Source organism: Pavona decussata, unplaced genomic scaffold, assembly GCF_977016875.1.
Source record: "Pavona decussata unplaced genomic scaffold, jaPavDecu1.1 SCAFFOLD_228, whole genome shotgun sequence".
Classification (NCBI taxonomy): Eukaryota; Metazoa; Cnidaria; class Anthozoa; order Scleractinia; family Agariciidae; genus Pavona; species Pavona decussata.
Window position 1 is genome coordinate 294,011 of NW_028145633.1, and position 18,824 is coordinate 312,834.

Sequence of the window (18,824 nt, forward strand, 5' to 3'; positions counted from 1 at the left end):
CTGGAAACGAAGCACCAGAGAAAAATGGGGAGGAGCTGGGTACAAGAAGACGTCATCCTTGCGCACGTGCGCAGTGGAGTAGTTAGTCAGCAGTACAGAAGAGAAAGATTTTTTAGCCGGATTCAGTTCATTTCTATACCAAAAAGTCATGGCACATCAGTAAGTATTCATTTCTAGATTCCTTTTAATACTTTGTTTGTATTTTCTAAGGTATGTTGTTGCGTTTTTAAGGCAGCATTTCCTAGAATATGCCCTCGAAATCTTATATACCGCAGGTCGAGTTGACATGTAGATTTCATTGTGATGCGATGAATCACTAGAAGTTTAGGCTAGTATTGTCTCTTTCAGCTTGCGGTTTTTATCGCTGTAATAACATTTTTACTGCTGGAATGATGTCTAATGTATTACACTACGGATAAACATGGACTATTTCAAATTTTCATTCTTCCTTTTGTGTGCTTGATTTCATTTTCGTGCCGGTGAAAAACTGAATGGTAACGTGGACTTGTCCCAACTTCCTGTTAAACTCTTTTCCACAGAGACGAACTAGCGACGGCTATTTTGAAGAACAAGTCACGTCCAAACCGTTTGTTGGTTGAAGAGGCCATCAACGATGACAATTCAGTTGTTTCCATGTCGCAGGTTCGTATAGTACTCGTTTTAGTTTCTTTTGATGTTCTTTGAATTTTTGTCGTCAAATAATTTTTACCGGCTTGTCATTGTATTTTCACTTTCTGTTTCACATTGCGTTCACAGACCAAAATGGAAGAATTACAACTCTTCCGTGGCGATACAGTACTTATTAAGGGCAAAAAGAGACGGGATACTGTAAGTTGACAATGATTCAGCATATTAATCGCGAATTGAACAGTTGATCTAAATGCAAACAGTGTTAAAAACCAGAGAAGAAAATCTGCAGGGTTAAAACTTAGGCTTACGTAACCTACTAAATATAAAGCGATTATTGGAGGCTCCATTTCAAGGTCTTGCCATTTAATATCTACTATTCCTGAAGGTTGAAACACAGGACTCTGTTGTTTGTTGAGCTACAGAGAAAATTTCATTTGTTGTGGTCACTTGGAAAATTTTCTCTTCTCATTTGACAGTTATTATTTGGTGTCAAAGTCTGATTGGCTAAGCTCAAACATCAGTTACATTCATGAAAAAAAGTTGTTATCCCAATTTGAAAATTTCTGTCTTTGTTAGGAAAGAGAAGAAAATCTAGGTAGATTATTGAGCTAATCAAACCATTGAAAATATAAATTGTTGTCATTTTTTCTGAGCATAATTTACATCATTTTCGGCTGCCAAATGCTTATTTTTGTCTGTCTTTTTTAAATAGATTTTTCACTTTGTAATAGGAAGAGGTACCCCATGTTAAGAGCTGTACTAGCTATTTCAGAACTAGAAAATGGTGTTTGTGCTAACATATAATTTGAGACACTAGCTAGGTAGCTAGTTTGGGAGAAGGAAAACTTGATACAAACAAACAAGCTAAAGATTGAGTAGAAAATTTCTATGAATCTGAGCCTATACCAGAAGAGCCACTTGACCTTGCATATTGTTAATGTACCTGAAAAACAGTTATCTTACATGCTGATCACTAACTTTCACAAATTCATATTATTGTAAACATTCACAGAACCCATGATGTCTGTATTTTTGGCTTAGTTCATACCTCGCATTTCAGTCAAATATTATGCAGACGAAGTTAATACAAGAAATTAAATTCAATGGTAAAGCGATGTATGAAACCATTTGTGGAATTAAATTTGTCCAGATGTTTTTTCCATCTGGGGCAGGCGGATAAAATGTCTGAAATGCATGTGAGTTCAGACATCGTAGTTCAGATGCATTGAATTTAATGCATAAATTTGAAAATACACCAATTTGTGGTTTTCTTGAATCTGGAATTGCTGTAGGTTTTTCACACCAAGTCCCACCATCGTATGTTATTCAAGTCAACTGAATTTAATTCCTCGTCTACATCAAATCGTCTAATTTTCACTGAGTAAAATGGTCACAAAAAATCTTTCCCATTAACTGAAATTTTAAAATGGGTTAAATTGGGCGACTGCCTAATCTCTAAGGGGATCCTTTTCCAAAGAACAGATCCCCTATAGTATAGGCTCTCTTTTACAGACTCAGTTCTTGGTCTGGAGATATAACAGTTTGACTGGGAGTTCCTAAGATTGTAGGAATGTGTATTGTGTGGCCCTGTCATTGGTTTGTATTGAGGTTAATGCCTAAGTACTAATACAGAAGTACTTTTGCGCTGTTTATGACTATGCGGGAAAAGGAGATATTAGCAAGGGCTAGTGCAATCCAAAAAGGAAATTGGGAGTAACCATGCATTTTTTTAGAGGTTATTAAGCAACAATAATTTAAAAAGTGCTAAATTACAAAGCAATGTATGGCATTTTTTTCCTAAATTGAAACTTAATTATTTCTGAATAATGCATGGTTACCCCCAGTTTTTTTTTTTTTTTTTTTTTTTATACTAAGAACACTTGCAAAGTACTGCTTTCTACGCATAATTTTAAACTGCCAAAAATATCCCTGTGTTAGTAGGCACCACCCATAGGAAACCCGAGTATCTTGAGATGCCCAGAACGTATGTGCAGTAACAAAAGTAGGCACCCTCCTTAAGTCAGCAGTACATTCTATAAGAACAATAACAAGGTTCATTGCTATTAATTTTTTCAGGTCTGCATTGTGTTGTCTGATGATTCTATCACTGATGACAAAATACGTATGAACCGTGTGGTGAGGAGGAACCTGCGAGTGAGACTTGGTGACATTGTCAGGTATGTTGTATTTAAAGTATTTATACTGATTAATACTGACATTGTACGATTTTTAATCTTTTTGCATTGTTTGTTACTAGTACTTTGCATTAAACTTTCCAGATCTAGTTGAACGTTGAATCTTGTTAAATTTTTACTTTTCAGATAATAAAATTAATTACGTGGCTGTACAGGTGAAATTCTCAAGTGCAACCATTTGAATCAAAGCACAATCTCCTGCCAGTTAGAAATATGTTTGTGCAGGCTCACAGCTTTGGAAAATCAACTCGCGCATCTGCTCTAAATTTGAAAGGGAATTGCTATGTATTTTCTCTCAACTGATTGTGCATTTGCAAATAAGGTTATAAAATGTAAAGTTGCATTTCAAAGGTACAGTAGTATTAAGCCCCGTTTATATGGAGAAAAGCTGTCCTGGGAAAGAGGATCACCCTCCCAGCCAAGTCAACTGCAGCGAGCGTTTATATGAGAAAAAAGTTGACCCTTTTTCCCGAGCCAACAGCGCTTGCGCATGCTCTGATTGTCTTGCCTTGATGGAGTTGACCCAGCTGGGCGAGCCAAAGTGTTTATATGGAGAAAAGTTGGCCCCGCAAGGAGGGTGACCCTACCATCGAAAAAGGCTGACCCAGCTAGGTGGGTCACCCTTCAAGCCAAGCCAACGTTTTGTTTCTCATGTAAACGCTTTGCCAAGTTTTGTAAGAAAATGTAGGAAAAGTTGGCTCACCCAGAGTAGCTCGGGTAGGCGAGTGACCCCTCTACCTGGGACCACTTTTCTCCATATAAATGGGGCCTAAATGTAAGGTATTTGTGGATGATGTCCTTTAGTGATTACTGCAATGAAATCCTACTGAGCAGTACTTTCCTGTGTTACTGCTCATTGTGTTGTTCAAAGTGGTTCATACTTTGAACTCTGTGGAAGAAACCAAAAAGGTGTTCCTTGTCAAGTTAAAGCATTTCTAAGAAACGTTTGTCAACTACTCTCTGTTTACCAATCTGTCTGAAGCTGTACTTTTGATATCTACTTCACTTAAAAGTTATCTTGAGCTGTATACTTACTCTAGTCGATTTTGTTGCAGTGTGCAAGCATGTCCTGAGGTCAAGTATGGTAAAAGGATTCATGTCTTGCCAATTGATGACACTGTAGAAGGATTGACGGGGTTTGTATTAATTTCATTGCTTCATTATGTCACTTCACGGATACATCTGTAAATTAAAGTTAAATAGTTTCTTATTCTGTGCAAAACTAATGTTAAGGACGGTGCCCTCTAATTCCATGATATTTTTGCATGGTTTTTGAATCTGCAGGAAAAGGAGACCTTAGCAAGTATTTTTGAAATGTGAAGAGAAAATTGGGGGTGACCACGCATTTTTCAAAGAAAATTAATCAACATCTGAAAAATGCTATAATACATATTAACAATGTACATGTATGGAATTTTTCTCTGATTTTTAACATAATTATCCCTGAAAAATGCGTGGTTACCCCCAATTTTGATCTAAGATCTTCTTTTCCCACATATTCATAAACCGCACTAAAAATACCTTTCAATTAGTAGGCCCATCCTCAAGAAAACAGAGCCTCTCGGCCATCCTGAGATGCGCAGAATGTATGCGCAGTAGCAAAAGTTGGCACTGTCCTTAAGAATGTTGTCATTGCTAATGATTTCAATAATTTTATATGTCGACAGCAATCTGTTTGATGTGTTCTTGAAGCCATATTTCTTGGAGGCATACAGACCTATCAGGAAAGGTGAGATTTGCAGCCCCTTTTTTTGTGTGTGTGTTTTGTTGTTGTTGTTGTTGTTTTTTACCGTTACATGTAAGTCAGTATGTACATGTACTTCTTTGTCCCCAAGGTAGATCTCTGCTGGCTACCTAGATTTGACACTAGATACATGAAGGATGCTCTTGTATGTAGAGGTTCTTTCTTATGGAACACTGTTTGTTGTAATGAACATGGAGAACTAAACCATCAGTTAAGAATAAAAAATTATTTCAAAGATTTAAAATTTGACATTTTCTCTGCCTTAGATACATGTAGCAATTTTGTATATATTAATTTCGAACATATGTAGTAGGTGCAGTAGTACTTCTGCTTAAAATTCACGCTACAAACACAAGCCTGATGAAAAATAGATGTCATTCACATGTTTTCTTAAGGGATTGACGCCGGCCTTATAAACTTTCCCATGACCTGTTTTGTAAAGGGGTTTATTTTAAAGGGGAAGCATCACGCAAATGTACTGTCATTTCAAAACCCAGAAATGTTTGTCTGTCAGCAGAAACAATGAAATAATTGTCACGTGTGTTATAAATTATCACCCCAATGCAATAAAACTGTCGTTTTGTGCCTCTGGCCAGAGAAAGAGTAGGCTGGTATGGATTGAAACTTGAAAAATGTTAGGCTAATGTTTTTCAAGTTCTCGCATTTTTGTTTCCAAAATGTGCTAGAACAGATCACAAGTTGTTCCTTTCAAGAATTGAGTTGATTTCTTTCCTCTCATTCCGTTCAAAAGATATCAAAAGCCCCATAATACTTCCCCTTTAACCCATTGACTCCTACACCGGCCAAAACCGGCCGTCCCTCGCGCATGCTCCACGCGTGAAACTCGATACGTTCTCCCTCCCCTCCTGGGGTTTTTTTCGTCCTGAAAAGGTAACAATAGCTAGTAGAATGATAAACCAATCAGAGTCTGTCTTTTGCGCATATTTTAAGGCATTTTAGGGGGTAGGGGAAAGGATCCTTCTGAACCTACCGCATGGAGCTGAGCAAAATTACAAAATGGTGCTGCGCGTGAATCGGTCCTGAAGCTTCGAGACATGTTTTTTTTTCATCTTTTAAAGCAAGTACATCTTTTTTAAGCTCACAATGGAAAGGAATAACCGTGAACAATAATCTACCGTCAAAAAAGAGAACTTGGAGGCGTTAAAAAACGGCGAAAAACCGTTTCACGTTGTGATCTCTTCAATTTCCACGCCGCTATCGAAATATGCCTCAAAAGTTAAAACTGAACCGCGGGCTTCAAACGGAGTTTATAAGACCAGGACAATGGTGACAACACGGTAAATGATGTTTTCCGATGTTTATTTGCTTTTTACAAATAGTTTAAGTGATGATTTGAACCAGAATTCTGTAACTTCTGTAATTTTCATCGCAAACGTGCCCGAATTTACTGCGAGTGATCGTCTTGTACAAACAAATTTCTTCAAATTTTACATGTGTGTTTGCACGCACGCAAAAAAACTGAAAGTTTTTTGCCTCAAATAGCAAATATATTGTTTATTTAAATAAAAAGTTTCATTGGAAAAGCTTTTTGTTGATTTTTGTGTCTTTGTCAATTCATATATTCGTTTGAGAAGTGACAGATGCGTAATCAAGGACAATTTGCATAACCGGGTTGAAATTTGATATGCCAAAGGTCTTCATCAAGATGCCGTGAATTTTAGCAATTTTTGCGTTCAAGTGTGTTTTTCGGCAAATGATTAATCGGTAACCATATTATTTTACGTCGGAAAACATTTGTTTAATCATTCCAGTTTAATATGCAGTTAATTTTGGAAGCCAAGAATATTTATTTAGCTACTGGGCAATTAAAGAGTAAAAAACGCTCTAGGAAAAAGTTAATTTATGCGAAAACCATGGAAACACGACAGGAGTCAAAGGGTTAATGAAACTGTGGTGATGCTTTGGTGGCGGGGGGGGGGGGGGGGGGTGTAAACCAAAATTTGGTGTTGTCAGCCGAATAGATAAGGTAAGGTGGCCACCGTCACGACTTCGTTCTCTTAGTACTGTATATTCTACTCCCTTATTTCTTTAAGTGTCTCTTAAATATATCGTATATCTTCTTCTTGTCTTACTCTGCCCGCTTTGATTAGCCTCGCTACCCGCGGTCCTGTGTATTTAGTAAAAGAAGTTGGATTTCTCTGTATTTATACATTTAATTTATTTATAAATGTGATGTACACTTAATGATGAAATAAAGTATTATTAAGCAAGAGATTTGAGAGCTGTTGTTTTGAGCGTTAGGAACTATGATTCAAACATCAGCCCTTGGATCCATTTTTGGTAGCATTCTTTTGGGGCTATTCTAGCTATTCTTATTCTGGTTTAGGAATAACAGAATACATGGAATTTCAATTTCGAAAAAGAACGTTCCTAAAATCTGGAAAGGGAATACCCATGAGGGAGATGACCTAAGAACAACTATGTCTGCGCGAGTGAGTGGCCGCGTAGGATTTCCCGCCAAAAATTTCCCAAAAAAACGTGTATTCTGTCTATTCTGAGTAAACCTTATTCCTTCCATTCTGTTCATTCTGCTATCGGGAGCAGAATGATCAGAATCGTGATATTCCGTTCATTCCAAAAACAGAATAGCTCCCAAAAGAATATAAATACCATCTATTCCAAGTATTCCTATTCCAGAATAGTCCCAAAAGAACGTGCCCTAAGGGTGTGTTTTCATCATTTTCGTTACAGGTGACATGTTCCTTGTTCGTGGAGGCATGAGAGCTGTGGAGTTCAAAGTCATCGAGACTGATCCAACACCATACTGCATAGTGGCACCTGACACAGTAATTCACTGTGAAGGAGAGCCTGTTAAGAGAGAGGCTAGTTTGTTTTCCAGCTTATCATTGTTGAATGTGTAGGAAGTCTTCTTTGGTCAAATTTTCCCCAAACTGTTGCCATTTTGAAGTGTCAGCCCTTTTAAGGCCAATTTAGACGGTACAACTTTTGCTAACGACTGACGCATGTGATTTCTGAAGCATGCGCTGCTTGCGTCATGCAAAAATCGCACACAACTCTCTTCATTCAACATTGCCTGTAACTACGATTGTCGCAGCATTTTAAAATCCTACGACACTTTTTGTGACGTAGACGACAGTCGTAAGCGAGTTGTAGGTTTGATTTACACGAAACAATTCGTGTCGTAGGTCCGTCGTAAGCTTGTCGCATGCAACAAAGTTGTACTGTGTAAATCGCCCTTTACATCACTTTCAAAATGAGGGTTCCGTACTGAATCTTTTCTATCAAAGTGTTTTTCAAAGTTAATTTTAAAATTGGCACTTGTAAAAATCAAAATGTATTTTTTTTCATCAAGGCAGGTTCTTTACACTGACTAACATGTTTTCAAAATATAAATGTCACTTAGTTTCACTGAACTGTGAAGGAGAGCCTGTCAAGAGAGAACCTAGTTTGTTTTTCAGCTTGTTGTTGGATGTGTAGCTGTCTAGAAACTTTCTTTGGTCACATCTTCACCAAAAAACCATCCTCTTAGAATATTGCTGTTTAATGTCCTTTTACGCCAATTTCAAAATGAGGCTTACTTACTAAATCTTTCACATCAAAGTATTTTTCAAATTTTCAAGTTGGCACTTATAAAAATCAAAATGTCTTTTTTTTAATTGAGGCAGGTGCTTAATTCCCTAACTAACAGATGTTCAAGATATAAATGTCACTTAGTTTCACTTCAGTGCCATGTTTAGCTATGTATATTTCCAAACACATGTTTTAAGTATTGTTAATTTTACATTTCATCTCTGTTACAGGAAGAAGAGGAATCTCTAAATGAAGTGGGTTATGATGACATTGGAGGCTGCAGGAAACAGCTGGCCCAGATCAAAGAGGTTTGTTCATAATTATGTTATTTTAAATACAAATCAATTGATTGATCAGTCAATCAACTTACACTTAACAGTCTTTACGACTGACAAACCTGTGGCCCTCAGATTCCAGATTGAATTGGAATTTGAAAATGTTGGTTTTTGAGGAGAGGGGCAAACTTGAGAAACCAGTGAAAAACCATTTGGATGAAGGACGAGAGCCAGCAACAAACTCAACCCACATATGATGCGGTGTCCGGGAATCAAACCCGGGTCACATTGGTGAGAGACGAGTGTTCCGACCACTGCCAGACTTTAACTCTTTAAGCTCCAGTATCAACATATAGATTCTCCTTTCTGTTCTCCTTTTTTCCCTTATGGAACTAGTTTGGAGAATTTGTTCAAACATCAAGACCTTTGTATTTGGCGATCATTTCCTTTTTTCTCATAAGCTGAATGCTTGATCAGGATGTGGTATGGTGAGGAGAACTTGCGTGCTTATCTCTATTGGGGCTGAAGGTGGCTTACTACAGTTTTCTGGAGTGAAAGAAGGCCTTATATCAAACTTAAGAAAAACGCCAAGAGGAATTTCCTTGGACATTTTTTCTAGTACAGTAAATACAATAGAGATAATTTTGAGTCAGAAATTAAATTTCGAATGCTCAAAAAGAGTTAAATACAAAAGAATAAGTCGTAGTGGGGGCCTGGAAACTACACCTTTTAGAGTTGTCTGGCTTTAAATCTAGCCGTACGACCCCACTTCAAAATTTCAGGATTTGTAAAGTGCGCAAAAATGAGTATTCACAGGGAAGAACACGAAATTTTGTCAGGGAGAAATTTGGCAAATGACAAAATTGGGAAAATTTGCCTTATTTGAAAATTCCTAAAAACTATTCTGACAGATTTTCTTTAAAAAATGTTCACGTTTCCGTTTTAGTGTTTTCTGTCAACAGCAAAAATTTGAACATAGGTTGTACGGCTAGATTTGGAGAAATTAAGCGAGAAAAAATAATTATTGCGACCTACGGTGAGAAGACCATTGCGCATGCTTGCTCTGGAAAAACCCAGGTTCCAGCGCGTGCGCGCGCGCTCCAACTGGTGGGTGCATGCTGCCGTAGTGTTCAAACATTTGGCACAAAATCACAACTCTGCAAAAGCTTTAAGGCTGTTGAGGAATGGCAACCATTAGACAACACGTTTTTTCAGTTATCAAGCCCAAACACGATCTAGCTACTGTAAACACACCTCTGAAACCGACCTGGAATACCAGGAAATTTTTCCCAGAGCCGCCATTTTGTTTTTGTGCTCGTGCGATTTCCTCAGCAAGCTCGCGTGATTTTCCTCACGCGTGATGCTTTCGCGTGCTTTGGGCAGCGCGCGCGCATATCAAAGAATCGCACAGTACAAAAACTGTAGTAAACCACCTTAAAGGGTTAAGTTTCTGACAGGAACTTAACCAATTGCTGGGAGCAAGGGCATTTCCGTGAGTTACATGTATCTGTTTTTGATCCTCAGCCACTTTAATATAAACACAGTGAAAAAGCATTGATGCAACACTAGAAAAAAAATTCCAAACTACTATTTTCACTTATCGCCAACTTGGTGCTGGTGATTACATCTACTATACCATTGAATGAGTACATTTGAAAGTGTGGTTGCAACTGCAGTTTGGGGGGAACGTAGGAGTTCAAAGTCAGTGAAATCCCTGGGAATCAACAACTCGCTTAATCCCTGTGGGGGGGGGGGGGGGTGTACTCCCATAATATTTAGCTGGGGTTGTGCCCTGGGACCCTGAGAACCTTAACCTACACTGCACGAAAAAACGCCTTTGCGCACATCAAAGACTGTCAAAGGCCGCCTTTGATTACCTTTGATTCGAATCACAGGTGACAAAGGCCGCATTTGATTCACGGTGGAGTCAAATTTGTTTCGAATCAAAGATATCATATATTTGATCCACCTTTGATGCGCGTCATAGGCGGAGTCAAAGTTATTTGATTTCAATTTGACGCGCGTCAAAGGTAGGATCAAAGTTGTTAATACATTTGAACTCACTTTTGATTCGAGTCAAAGGTATATGCAAAGGCGTCACATATTTGATGCGCATCAAATGTGTTGTCAAAAATGTTATTATATTTGACCTCATCTTTGATACGGATCAAAAAAAGAGCAAATCCAATTTTTTGTGCGGTGCTATACTAGACCATGTTAAGGTATTCCTGGAGGCTAAATCGAATCTTTTGGATCATGACCTTTTTTTAACATATGCGAGATTACTTAAAATGAGACCTATCCACCAAGTTTCAGAGATTAGGACTGAAGCGTTCGCGAGTAATAAGCAAGAGAAGTTTCGTTTCTACGGGGTCTTTCGCGGGGAAAACACGGACTGGCTACTGCGAAAATCCTTGCGTCTTCTTCGTGTACAATTCCCCAAAGAGCATGATGTTGACAGATCTGTCAATAGTGCTCTCTTTTACGTGAAAGATGAGACTGTTCTGGAGTTCTGTCAGTTCTATATGGATGAAATAAAGTTATTGTCTTCACTAAAGACATCATCTTTTGCGATCAACTCGGATGCTCTTGACGCGAAATTTCCGCAAAACCTGTAATTTGAACTTCTCAGCATTACTTTTTTTGGTCTGTTGCATCATTAATATTGTTTGTAGTAATACCGCAATTCACGTCTTAGCGCGATTATTTTACGAATAAACGCTATTTCCTCTTTTCACCTCTTATAGTCAACTACCTAACAGCACACTCTATTCCAATATCTCCCCTTCAGGTTTGCTGGAGCGCCGAACATATAACGGTCGCGCGAAATCCAAGGAACGATTATCTAGACTGTGAGCTGTCGTACTTCTTCCCTTCATGTCATGCACGAAAAGCGACGGTAAAATTATGCGGTTTCGCCGATCGCTAGATCTATCGCGCGCTAGATTCGTTCTACAAACATTAGGAGAAGACAGTCTCTTGAATCTTGAAGCCAGGAGAGAACAGGAGAGAAATGCCGACGACGAAGTAATGATTCAAATTGTTCTAAACACGTTCTCGAACCACTTCCAGAGCTTTGGGCATCGTGAAGGCTTTTCGACCAGCCTTTCGGATTGCTCACTGCCATAAATAAATCTCTTTTTGCGATAAATAAACCTCTCTTTACAATAAAAAAATCTGTAATATATTTCTCTATGAACCGTGAATTTGATTGTTTTCCAAGCATCGCATCAAAAATCGGATGTGTCAACACACGCTGTGAGGAGACGACCGAGGTGTCGTTGCTAGGTGAAGGTGATAAGCTAAACACTGATTGGTTTCGCGGGAAAAATAGATGCTATGTATGGGCCTTTCAGCCATATTTGGGGGCCTTATTTTGCGTTTTACCGCTGGAAATAATAATTGTGGATACTGAAATCATGGCCCCCATTGAAATAAACCGAAATCCATCGAACGTGAGCAATTTTGGGCAATTTATGGCCGATTTACGCACAGAAAAGGCTTACGATGTGTGAGATTAGGGAATATTTATTATGTTTTCTTCAAGACAATATGGCGTAGATGTTTGAAACTTGGCAGTTTTAAACTGCATGAGAAAAGGAAACTTTACACCGCAGTGCGAAACAGAGAGTGCCTTAGAACGCGAGTGAGTGGACCTTACTTTCCATGAAGGTAAACTTTGTGAAATTTTGCTCTTAAAACAGTTCAAAACAAAACTACAATGCGCACTGCGGTGAAAAGATGTGTTTTTGTGCATTTTAATCGTGTCCCAAATTTTAAATGAAAATAATAAATTCCCGTTTGCATTTGATTGATTTCAGAAAATTTCTTGTGAATGACAGCACTCTTAAATTCTTAAAATTCCAGACATTCCATTAAATATTTCTTTTTAAAAAATATTTTTTTGGAATCTACATGAATTGATGAATTAGTGGTATTAAAATGATGTCTGTATCTTAAATACTGGCTCAGAAACAATGCTTTTAATTGGTGTCAAAATTGAGCAAATTAGCCTCCAGGAATACCTTAACCCTTTATTTTGCAACCCTATTTTAGAGTAAACACTGAAAATCCCTACCCTATCCTAGACGTTATACTGCCCGCTGTAGCAATTTTTAAATGTCATTTACTGGAAAAATTCTCAAACTAAATTCTTTAGGCAACTGATTAGTTTCACTGGAAATGGTACCCTATTCTAGACCAAAACTCTCTGATTTCTATGCCCTATTCGAGAGTAAACTCGCTGAAAACCATACCCTTCACAGCGGCACATACCTATATACAGTAGCTCATTTATGGGAGTACCCCCCCCCCCCCCCCACTTCCTCCTCCGGGGCTTAATCCAAGAATTGAATTCAGTGTGGGATTTGAATGTGCATTATTTTATACGAGGATGAGTGCTCTTGCATCTGCCATGACAGTTAATGCCCAAGCTGCTTCCTATGGACCACTAACTCAGCATACTCCTAATTAAACAGACAGTGCATTATTTAACTCCTCATACAATAAAGAGCCGGCTCTTCTTTATAACTTGACTATATGGACTTTTACAGAATGTTTAACCTTTTCTGCTCTTTTACACTGCACAACTCATTGTTTGTTTTGGTCTTTTTTAGATGGTAGAGTTACCCCTCAGGCATCCCCAGTTGTTTAGGGCTATTGGTGTGAAGGTGAGGGATACATGAGTAGTATAAGTAGTAACAATAACAATATATTCTTACAGAGTGGTTTTCAATTGAGGGTCGAAAGTAATTTCGTGTTTCCTTTGGTTTTGCATTGCTACACTCTGTGATTCGTTAACAAAACTTGCACCACTTTCTCAAACAATGGGAATCCAAACCTAAACCAGTTGTGTCTTTGCCGCACACGTTTTCCACGCTTGGCACCAGTTACATGGATCTGCTCTGAATTCTGATTGGCTTGTGTTGTTTACATCTGTTGTGATTGGCCAGAGTGATTACTTTGGTTTTGGTTTTACGACACTCATGATCAAATTAGAAACCTCTCTACAGCGCCAAATCAGTACTTGCTTATGGTGCTTTACAATGAATAATGCTAAAAAGAAGGATTGGAATATCAAGTAAACAACTAAAGTTATCATTCTATAAAAAAAGAACCCAGGTTGAAAGGATGCGTCCCTTTCTTGTCAGTAAAGTGCTATTCCATCCTAGTGTGGCACAGACAAATGGATTCAGTGTGTGAGAACACATTGTAGATCTGTTTTGACTACTGGTACCTTACGTTGTATCTATAAAACTCTAACCAAGCTGTACTCCTGTAGCCTCCCCGAGGTATTCTTCTGTATGGACCCCCAGGAACAGGAAAAACGCTCATGGCACGGTATGTTTCACTTGATGTTTCTGTGTTTTTTGTTTGTAAAACAGCACCAAGGGGTGAGTTGAAATCATTTGCTGGTTTGAAAATTATTCCTGGAATGTTACGTGCGGCAAAGGTCAAGCCTGAATTTTTTTCAGGCTTTCTTTTAACAACAGCATGGTTATTCAGTTATTCATTCTTTCACCTGCAGTTCAAATGTTCAAATTTCATATATCTCACTTTCAATGGAAGTGAAGCCAACACATATGAGAGCAATAGACCACAATGTAGCACCAGAATAGTTTGAATCATTATGGTTCAATTTATTATTTGTTTACAAGTTTGTTGACTTGTGGTACCGTTAACAAGCCAAGTTAAAGTGCTCATGCTTAATTTCAATATAAAACTTCTGTTTTTTACTGCAATAATTCCAGTAAAAAATATTTAGAAGTTTCAATGAGAACATGCATAATTGATACATGTACATCTTTGCCATGTTTGTTAAATTAAATTAAATGTTTGTTAACCATGTTTTCTTGTCAAACTTATTCCAGAGCTGTTGCCAATGAGACGGGTGCATTTTTCTTCCTAATCAATGGTAAGAGTTTCCCATTGCTTTATTATTTTCTTGCTTACTAGTCTTTTGCATTTGCACCTCATGCTACTGTATGTCCTTAGAAAATGCACTGTTAAGTGAACTTCCCTGGGGAGGCATGTGATGCAGTAGTTGAAGTCCTGCTGTGTTGATCCTCATTCAAGACTCTTTGCTTGGTAGTCTCTCTAGCATTCCATCCAGGGAGGGGTGAGAGGGAATCCAGGGGGGGTGAGAGGGAGTAACAATACCCTTTGTTGCTTCATGTCATAAAACCAGGTTAAGCTCCAGATGTGTACGGCACCTGTAACCTGAGCTGTGTCCCGCTTGACATTTTCTTTATATCCTTAGGCATCAGTTAGTTCCAGCAGAACCCATCCCTGCCCCCCCCCCCCCCCCCTTCCCCACCTTCCGGGCATTAGCGGGGCATTTTTCAACATTGTCTGTCTCAGGGGTTGGGCATTAAACTACCCCCAGGCATTTGACAGCTTAATAATTTTTATCTAACCAACCTGTCACCTCGTTTCAATGATAAGGTCATCAGCTAAGACAATAAATTTCTGTTTAAGTACGTCTGGGGAGGATATACATGTAAATGAGATGGCAGATCCAGAGAACGAACGGTCTCTGCTACAGTACTGAGAAATAGGACTTATCCGATACTTAGTTTGGCGTGAATTAGCTTTTATTTAGAATAAAGGTAAGCACGGCAGTGATGCAATCAAAGATAATATTAGGGCAAACACTGTAGTGGACCAACATCTCATTTAATTTGGGGAGGGGGGTGGATGTAGGAGCAGTGTTACTTCTAGATCTTTCATGCTATAGAATCTAGACTTGGCTCCGGCTGTTGTAGGTCACTTGGCTCTGGTTACAGTTCAAAGGGCGAATAACTTTATATGGTGGATAAGTGTAAATGTACTCCAAACAACACTTCTGGCAATTTTCCACACAATACCATACTTAAATGAAACAGACGCTTCTACTCTATACCTAAACTCAGTTCAGTTCAGTTTATTGTTTTGCCAGAAGTTGTACAAAAGCAAGAAAAAAACTAATTATTTAAACACTAATGGCGAGGAAGCCCAAGGGAAGCCACCGGGCTTATGAGGAATGGGCTCCCTCAGTTAAGTAATTAAAACAAAGTATTATCATAGTTACACATGGGACCAAAATCAATAGCAGAGCTACAGTAAATCTTAAAATATATTACATAGTCATATTAATCATAGTTAGGCAAAAAAAGAAAAAAAAATTTAACAATTATAGGGCTTTCAGGAAATTCTTGCACACATTAATTTTATTTGCCGCACATCGACCTATCCAGTGGAAAAAAATTATTGTCTGCTCTTTGAACAACCGGGTCCAGGTGTATACTGTACAAGTAATTCACTTTGACAACCACCTGAGTGCTGTTTATTGTTCTTTTAGGTCCAGAGATCATGAGCAAACTTGCTGGAGAATCTGAAAGTAACCTTAGAAAAGGTAATGCAGAAACTTGCTTTTTCGTTTTTATGTTTTGAAAATTCAAGGCAAATTCATACAGTTGAGCCTGTATTAAGCGGCACCGTATTAACAGTCACCCTTTATTAAGCAGTCAGTTGTCAAAGTCCCCAAAATTACTTCCCTTATTTACTGTAATCCTGACCTGTATTAAAAGGTCACCTATATTAAGCAGTCGTGGTCACCCTATACTAAGTCCCAGCGAGCTGTTTCTATTGTCTTGACCTGTTTTAAACGGTCACCTTGTAACGGGAAACCACTTAAATATGGTAACAAATAGTGTGCCAGGCAATTGAGTTTCTAATGAGATGCACAATCGTGGCATTAATGTTTTACCAGTCTGTTTCAATACCATGCTCTCCTTTGTCATACCATTTTACCGCCAAACTTTCTTAACCAAGTAAGTGATGTATTCTGTGCAGCCTGTATTAAGCGGTCACTTAGCCATTCCCCGAGGGTGACCGCTTAATACAGGTTCGACTGTAGTTGTGTGATTCTGAATGTTTGCTTCTTGTTTTCATTGCTCTCAACAGCTTTTGAGGAGGCAGAAAAAAATTCACCAGCCATTATTTTCATTGATGAAATTGATGCAATTGCCCCCAAGAGAGATAAGGTGAGTAACTGGTACTTCTTGACCTCATGAATTAACATTTCATTAAGGTAAAGTGCTCAAAGGAAAACGCTATAACTGTGAAGGAGGTGTAGATCTTTACAATTGTCATAAAAGTTTTGCTTTGGATTTCTTCAAAAATAATGAGCACTTTAAGTACTAACAGTTTGAGAAGCTATATCAACCACTCGAAAGAGAGTTTCATTCATTTTCTGAACACGTTGAGGTTGGATAAAAAGAACTCAGCTGTGCCTCATTTTTTCAACCTTACTTCCTCGGTGAAATCTTATGAAACACTCTTCCATTTGTTTGTTATAAATTTAACAAACAAATGAAGAAATCTTCTGGCAGAGCTGTATGTCATGATGATTATAGTACATTGTACAACTGTCAAATTGTCAGGTCAAAACAATCATTCTTAAAAGATGCCGGCATTTGTCTCAATTGGACACTGACATATTATTATTCTCAACCAATCTGTTAGCAGGGAATTCCACAATCCCAAGAATGTCATTTTACTAGTATTGTACCTTTTAAGAACACATGTAGTGCTCTGAACTTGAAACTCCTAGCTTCATATTAAGTGAAGGGGTGCTAACGAAACAAAGCCCTTGGTGACTTCTGATAAATTGCCAGATCCTCCTTTCAAATTGCCTTGTATTCGCTTGTAAAACGAAAGGAGAATTTGACTTTACATCATGCACACACCCGTTCAAGTCTTCTACTGCATTCAATGATTTTTACACCAACAGTCAATGGAAGAAAAAAAAAACCAGAAACCTTCCAGTTAATTTCTAGATGGTGGGGGGTATCCCTTTCTGAGGGTCTCTATATTAGGCATTTTATGGTGCGTTACAGAGTTTGATTTCCAACCATTACAGACACACGGTGAAGTAGAAAGGCGAATTGTGTCACAACTTTTGACTCTTATGGATGGTTTGAAGCAAAGGTCTCATGTCATTGTTATGGCGGCAACCAACAGGCCCAACAGTGTAGATCCAGCCCTCCGCAGATTTGGTAAGAGTCAACTCAGATCTCAGTCATGTAAAGTAAAGGCGAGGTTGCACATACACTGTACAGTGTCTTTTCCAAGTGTCTTTTCCAAGCAAAAGCTCACGAAGAAGAAAACTTCTTGAGTCCAAGTATTGCTTGTGTGAATTAAGGAGGCTCATAAGGGTTTTTCATTTCTTTAGTGTTTGTGAAATGATGAAAGATAACAAAAAAAGGTATCGTAGAAACAAAATGTCCTGCAGCTTTTATTTTGGGCTAATGCGATTTTACGCTGCGTTTCCACTTCCGGTGTTCTGTGCGTGTGACTTATGATATGCATTTTCCTTTATTCTGCTGACACATACATCTTGGTCATGGTGAGGGTGGGTGGCGTGCATGCACGCAGCTGAAAATCCTTTTGAGCCTCCTTATGCCTGGATAACACAAGTGTTAATGCAAGTGTGTCTGCCAATTCTCACTCACTTCATGCACAGTTTAACATAGTTGAAACAGCATTTTTGTTTAATATATATACATTACATGTATATTTACCTTGTGCTTGTACTTATGAACTGATGCAAACTACTGTAGCTAACTTATGCTTTGGCTTGATTAAGTTATGCTCAGTCTTCCGCTCATGTTTGTCATACAGTGTCATGTAAACTGCCTGTTTAACAGTTCCTATAGTAAAAAATCTTCATCTCAATCATTGGCCAAATAAGACCTCATTCTCCTTTGTCTTGGTAATTATAAATTTTCATGCAGGGTACTTAACGAAAATCCATTGAAGCGGCTGGAAAGAGCACCTTCAAATTAGCAGAATGGCCAATTTTGAGAGTCTTGTTTTTAAAAATAGTGAAGATGTATTTCTTTTATTTTGTATCTCTAATGTAGATGGACAAAAATTGCCTGTCACCTTACATACATCTTTGAAATTTTCTAAATTGTGGAGCTATAATTTATCGTCATGTTACAAAGCAAGGCTCTTGAGCAAACTTGACCAGTTTCTTAATTTTAAGGTTGGTTGTATGACTTCACAATACATAACATATGCATTTCTTGTCTCCAGGACGTTTTGACAGGGAGGTAGACATTGGCATACCTGATGCCACAGGCCGTCTAGAGATCTTGCGAATCCACACAAAGAACATGAAACTAGCAGATGATGTTGATCTTGAGCAGGTATTATACATCTGTTTCAGCTCTGTATCGTTGGTGTTGAATTAAAAAAAATTATTAATGTGTACTTGCAGGGCTGGCAGTTGCCAGGAACTGACTGTTATAACCAGCAACTATTGTTTTTGTTCGTTTTTTCAAAGTTAAAGCCAGCTTCTGCTAAACTTAATGACAGCCCATTGGACTGTTACTGGAAGTGTATAAACAAAAAAGGGTACAAAAAAAATTTTTTCTTTTAACT

At 38.2% G+C, this 18,824-nt stretch overlaps 1 protein-coding gene across 1 annotated transcript in view; it reads left to right on the forward strand.

Moving 5' to 3' along the window:
• Nucleotides 1-10: 10 nt before the first annotated feature.
• LOC146458784 (transitional endoplasmic reticulum ATPase-like) overlaps nucleotides 11-18,824 on the forward strand; it is a 38,937-nt gene continuing 20,123 nt past the window's right edge. The window contains exons 1-15 of the mRNA XM_085090262.1: nucleotides 11-159; nucleotides 540-642; nucleotides 757-828; nucleotides 2,707-2,807; nucleotides 3,881-3,961; nucleotides 4,493-4,554; nucleotides 7,282-7,416; nucleotides 8,356-8,429; nucleotides 13,013-13,066; nucleotides 13,678-13,736; nucleotides 14,267-14,310; nucleotides 15,736-15,789; nucleotides 16,341-16,420; nucleotides 17,299-17,434; nucleotides 18,477-18,589. Coding sequence (XP_084946388.1) covers nucleotides 149-159; nucleotides 540-642; nucleotides 757-828; nucleotides 2,707-2,807; nucleotides 3,881-3,961; nucleotides 4,493-4,554; nucleotides 7,282-7,416; nucleotides 8,356-8,429; nucleotides 13,013-13,066; nucleotides 13,678-13,736; nucleotides 14,267-14,310; nucleotides 15,736-15,789; nucleotides 16,341-16,420; nucleotides 17,299-17,434; nucleotides 18,477-18,589 — 1,179 coding nt within the window. The 5' untranslated portion in view covers nucleotides 11-148. The remainder of the gene's footprint in view (nucleotides 160-539; nucleotides 643-756; nucleotides 829-2,706; nucleotides 2,808-3,880; nucleotides 3,962-4,492; nucleotides 4,555-7,281; nucleotides 7,417-8,355; nucleotides 8,430-13,012; nucleotides 13,067-13,677; nucleotides 13,737-14,266; nucleotides 14,311-15,735; nucleotides 15,790-16,340; nucleotides 16,421-17,298; nucleotides 17,435-18,476; nucleotides 18,590-18,824) is intronic.